The 6125-nt window shown below is 42.4% G+C and overlaps 1 protein-coding gene across 1 annotated transcript; it reads right to left on the minus strand.

Moving 5' to 3' along the window:
* Positions 1–3030: 3030 nt before the first annotated feature.
* On the minus strand, positions 3031–3969 carry LOC144828195 (olfactory receptor 6F1-like). The gene has a single exon (XM_078686288.1). It carries the CDS (start codon positions 3967–3969, stop codon positions 3031–3033), a length of 939 nt encoding a protein of 312 aa, XP_078542414.1.
* Positions 3970–6125: the final 2156 nt, after the last annotated feature.

The following is a 6125-nucleotide window of genomic DNA, read 5'->3' on the forward strand; positions in this document are numbered from 1 at the left end:
GTCACAATAGAGTTACATCTCATACTCCAAAATTGAATACAAATAGAGTATAGAGTTGAAGATGTAGGTGTCGACGACGTTTCAATCCCAACTGAGGTATAGGGATCTCGTCAGGACTAAGCAGTAAAACAAGTGCCTGGGAAGTTGCCTGGATAAGGGTAGGGGAGGGAGGGGGAAGGGGAAGTTAAAGAGTTAATGAGATAGCGTAGCAAGGGTACAAGGTATTTAAAATAGCTAGAGTGCAGGACTAATGTAACCCAAAGTGACAGAGATAAAGATTAGAATTAGGTGGCAAAAGAGGTCTCAATTGCAAGGGAACATGCTCTTAATATAATTAGCCGTAGTGCAGGATAGGCATCAAAATAATGATTGCATGCTGGAAAGTGGCACAGGGCAGTGCAATGTAACTAGCACGGTGGGGGGGTGTGACTCATTGACAGGGGTGTTAATACCGTAAGTGAGAAGTGCGAACCCAGAACGGGTTGAATATACTAATTACGCGCAAAAAGGACTGAGGAAGTAAGTCAAGGGAATACGACTTACTCATGGGGTAGGCGAGGAGAGCCTGAGTAACCCCAAGGGGTGATGGGTAGTAAAGGTTATGAAAGTCGGGCAGTCTAAGGTTAGAAAACAAGTATCAGTAAGCAAGGAGTAAATAGGAATAACACAGCAGTCAATCTATATGGAGCAGGGCTTACCAAAGGAGTCTTCAAGACGGCATGAACTAACTGGAAGTTCCCGTGCGGGAACTCAAAAGAGGGAGCAATGCTGAAGTAGCAGGCCTGTAATATGGTTGAGGGAGGGGTATAAATGGGAGGCTGTGAATACTCGATTATCGTAAGAGTAATCCCCCAAAATTGGGGCTTACCATAATCAGCACCGTGTGGAAAGTGGGAGGCTGCCATGAGCAGGACGTCACTGCCGCGCTAGAGAAAGCAAGTGCCGCCTGCAATTCAAAAAGCCTCGAGCAGTGCGAGATCTTCGAGTTTTACGTGCTGTGTGATAACGGTTCTGGATATGACGTGATCCACACGCGTATGCGTAGTGGTCACTAATAGAAGTGACTAAAAGAGCGGCCATATAGGAAAGGAGTGAAACTGGTTCCTAAAAGGTAGAACGGATAGTGGAGAGAACCATGTGAGAACAGAGGGGGGTGAACATGCTGATATAAAGGACTAATTTCGGTGAGATATATAGGGAGAGAGCCAAGTGGAGCAGTATTCCACAATTAGTGGGATTGTGAAAGTATGAGGAGGACCAAGAAGTGAGGTAGGTTGTGTAAGATATATGGAGAGAGTCAAGTAGAGCTGTATTGCAAGAATAGTGGAATTGTGTAAGTGAAAGGAGGACCAGAAGGGAGATTGGTGGTGTCAGAAAAAGCATCATACAAATTAGTAGAAAGGCATGGATTAATGTAAGAGACATATACAAAACATATAAAGAAGGAACGACCACAAGGTAACACAGATATTTCAGTATTTGGAGGCCTTCTTTCACTGGCATACACATCCCATATAAGTCCTGGCCATATTTGTTTAAATACTCTGGGAGCCAAAAGTTATTGTGTTTTTGTTGCTGTTTTTAAACTTTCTCTAACTCAAGAAATTCACTATTAGCCACCGAAGTCATCTGTGGAGTCCCACAAGGATCATCACTCAGTCCCACCCTCTTCAATGTTTACATGAGTCCCCTCGCTTCCATCGCCCGACAACACAACCTCAACATCATCTCCTATGCTGACGACACCCAGCTGGTCCTTTCCCTCACCAAGGACCCTAACACTGCCAAAACTAATCTCCATGAAGGCATGAAAGAAGTAGCCGAATGGATGAAAAACAGCCGCCTTAAACTTAACTCAGACAAAACGGAAGTTCTCATCCTAGGATCTTCCCCCTCTGCCTGGGACGACTCATGGTGGCCATCAGCCCTGGGCCCAGCACCCATACCCACAGACCACGCACGCAACCTGGGCTTCATCCTAGACTCCTCCCTCTCGATGACCAGACAAGTTAACGCCGTCTCATCCTCCTGCTTCAACGTACTCCGTATGCTCAAAAAAATCTTCCGTTGGATCCCCACCGAAACAAGAAAGACTGTCACCCACGCACTGGTCACTAGCTGACTGGACTATGGAAACACCCTCTACGCCGGAACCACAGCCAAATTACAGAAAAAACTCCAACGCATTAAAAATGCATCTGCCAGACTCATATTGGACATCCCTCGCCAAGCTCACATTACCGGCCACCTGAAAGACCTCCACTGGCTTCCCGTCAACAAGAGAATAACGTTCCGCCTCCTCACCCACGCTCACAAGGCCCTCTACAAACTAGGACCCGAATGCCTCAACACTCGACTATCCTTCTACACACCCACCCGCCAACTAAGATCCTCCAACCAAGCGCTTGCGGCAGTTCCGCGCATCCACAGATCCACCATGGGAGGAAGATCCTTCTCCTACCTGGCGGCCAAGACCTGGAACTCTCTCCCCACCCACCTCCGCCTCACACAGAACCACATCTCCTTCAGAAAGGAACTTAAAACCTGGCTTTTCGATAAATAATGCACCCCCTCCCACAAGCGCCTTGAGACCCTATGGGTGAGTAGTGCGCTATACAAATACCTGAACTTGAACTTGAACTTGAACTTGTTGCTTCACCCAGTTAGATTTTCCAGCACGTTATTCAAATTGATACCTGGTCAAAGCAACTTTTATTTGCTCTTGTTGTTATCTTATTTGTTGTTATCTCATTTATGCCAGTGTTACCTTCCTTTGAGCCACCATCACGTAAAAAACTTTTCAATAGCCAATTCCCTGGGTTCATTAGTTTGCCAAGTCAACTTTACATTTTCTTATTTATTGATTGAGTACCAAAATGTGCTGTGGAGAAAGATAGACAGAATGTTATAAATTATAAAACATATTGAGAGAGTCCCTTTAATAAGTCACATTAATTTGTGAACTTACATATCGTTTTCAAAATAGTTGAACACTAAGAAATTGTGATGACGTAATTTCTCCATGTAACATCATTGTTTTAATAATCCCAAACTTGTTGTACGTCTTCTCAAGGTGTGCATTATCTCCTTGTTTCTTAAGGTGTAAATGATAGGATTTAGTAGTGGTGTCACTATGGACGGAAAGACAGAAACAACTTTGTTGGTATCCAGAGAACTTCTCCCTGTTGGCTTGGCAAACATGAAAATTGCAGTACCATAGAATATAGTTAATACAGCGAGGTGAGAGGCACATGTGGAAAAGGCCTTCATCCGCCCACTGCTACTGGACATTCCTATGATTGCCAACATGATGCATAAATAGGATACAATAACTACTAGCAAGCAGCTTAATAATAAAACAGTAGCTGTGATAAAGAAATAAAACTCAACAGTGTAGATTTTTGAGCATGAGAGCGTCACCAGTGGAGCAAAATCACAATAGTAATGGTTGATTTTGTTAGGACCACAGAAGTGAAGTCTGGAAATTTGAACGAGTGTTACTGAGAAAGGCAAGAAGCCACATATCCAGGAGCCCAGAGCAAGATGAGTGCATCGTTTATGGCTCATGATGAGCATATAACGCAGAGGATAGCAAATAGCCACATAGCGATCAAAGGCCATGGCTACTAGCAGAAAGTTTTCTGTAGCTCCCAAAGAAAAATGAAAATAACATTGTGCAACGCATCCAGGCAAAGATATTGATTTGCTTTCCGTGAGGAGGTTTGAAAGAAACTTGGGGACAGTGGCTGTAGGGTACCAGATTTCCAAGAAAGAAAAGGTACCAATAAATAAATACATGGGTTTGTGCAGCGAGATTGTACTCCTGATGATGGTAATGATTAAGATGTTAGTGAAAATTGTTACAACATAGATGATACATATGACCACAAAGAGAAATATTTGAAAGTCTTTGCTTACATCAAACCCAATGAGAATGAAGTAATCCAAGGTTGAATTTCCTTTCCCCATGTCTTCCTGTTTCTCAGATTTCATACAAACTGAAAACAGAAACCCAAAATGATCATTGGAAATCTTGAATGTTTTTCTTCTGGCAATGTTTTCAAGAACATTTCAAATGGAATTAATGTAATATGAACATTTTACATAAATTCAGAAGTTTGGAAGTGCAGATCCCTCTACATGATACTTGAAGAGAATGTTAGTTTTCTAAACATTGAACACAACAGAAAGTGCACCATTGAAAATATTTAACACACTCTTAGAAATGCTGGAAAATATTCAATTGATATCATCTGCACCACATCTTTCCCCAGAAAGTTTTCATCATGCCAACATCCAATGACACATAGCTCAGCACCTTGAAAAAGCCAGTGAAAGGCACAGCTTTTCCATAACATTGGCATCAGGCTTTGCTGCATTAACCATAATCCTGAGCAAATAACTGCTTTAAGTAGAGAGGATATACAGAAGAGTTAAATTCATTTTTGTTATGTCTGAGGAAGAGATACTGGGGAGATACTGCATCCCTCCAGTTGTGGTTCTGTGCATGGTGTCAGAATGGGGGCAGGCATTAACTACACCTACCTTTCTCATGCAATCTGAACCCATGTAAAGGTACAGACTCATTCAACATTCCTGTGAATGGGTACATTCCCTAAATCTAACGGAATTAATGGTCGTCATCTCACAAGGAAGCTAATCATGTTGCTTGTATCAAATATTATGAAGTAGCACTAGTCAAGTGCAGTATTAAATCACCATGCCACAGTCACTGAAGAACACACAATGAGTGGCGTTTTCTCTGTGCCATAGCTACATTTCTCTCATTCGGTAGGAGTTTTTGACTGCAAACATTTGGCAACTCAGTCATCATTGCAGATGGCTCTCTCGTATTGCAAACAACACTACTCCTGCAGTCTAGATATGTCTTTCATGCTAGGACTGTTTCACACATGTTCACCTCATTTTCAGATACAACACAATCAGCTTAATTTTCTATTGTTCGTATGTTGTACTTCTAGTCACTGCTGGGCTTATGAATAAATGTATATCACTGATAAGTATGTGGTTATTCACCAGGGTCCCACATTTCCTCTACCCTTCATTGGCAAGATCATTGAGAAAAGAAATACTCTGCCCAACCCAAGATCACACCATCATCAACCATCTTAATTTCAACTATATGCACACACAGTTTCAAGTCAGGCTGCAGTATTCATTCTGCTCCTTTACAAAGCATTGAAAGACTCCCGACACAGACAAAAATGCCCCCACTCCTGATATTGCTTGGCCTCTCAGCCACCATTAACACATTTGATGGTGGTATCTTCATACATACCCTGCAGTCTCAAATGAGATTCATTGGCAACGTCAAATTGTTACCATTTCATTAAAAAGGGCACCTCCAGGTCCAAGAAGTTTCTTATCACCTGCAAAATCCTTCGGGGTTCCATTTTGCCAGACTCTTCCTGGAAACCATAAGACCCTACCCACTAACAGCAGACTTAAAAATCACAAATATTCCAGTAAATACAATCCTACTTGAAGGCCTCCTGTGTGCCAGCAACTCAAACCCTCAACCATTGCATGCACCTCATGCAGAAGCTCAAAATTATTTAAATAGAATTCCTGGTATTCACCAAAAACAAGAAGCAGCAATTAATCCAAGTGTGACTTAATGAGATGATCGGTAAATTCACACTTAACTGACTTTACCGTAAAGTAACACATCACAGAGAAAACCAAGATGGGTTGTTATCATTCTACTTCCCATAAAGTGACTTCAGAACAGAAATTAATTCCCTTGCACGCTTGCTTCTAGATAGTAGTAGCACCCTGCTCTATGTCCACACAGACTTCACACAGGGCTGCATCAGGGGCTCTTGGTGCACTCAAATGCAGAACATCTTTCCCCAGAAAGTTTTCATCATGCCAACATCCAATGACACATAGCTCAGCACCTTGAAAAAGCCAGTGAAAGGCACAGCTTTTCCATAACATTGGCATCAGGCTTTGCTGCATTAACCATAATCCTGAGCAAATAACTGCTTTAAGTAGAGAGGATATACAGAAGAGTTAAATTCATTTTTGTTATGTCTGAGGAAGAGATACTGGGGAGATACTGCATCCCTCCAGTTGTGGTTCTGTGCATGGTGTCAGAATGG

This window comes from Lissotriton helveticus, chromosome 4_1, assembly GCF_964261635.1.
Source record: "Lissotriton helveticus chromosome 4_1, aLisHel1.1, whole genome shotgun sequence".
NCBI lineage: Eukaryota > Metazoa > Chordata > Amphibia > Caudata > Salamandridae > Lissotriton > Lissotriton helveticus.

Coding starts and splice junctions, on each gene's coding strand:
- LOC144828195 (XM_078686288.1), bottom strand. CDS start 3,969: ATGGGGAAAGGAAATTCAACCTTGGATTACTTCATTCTCATTGGGTTT.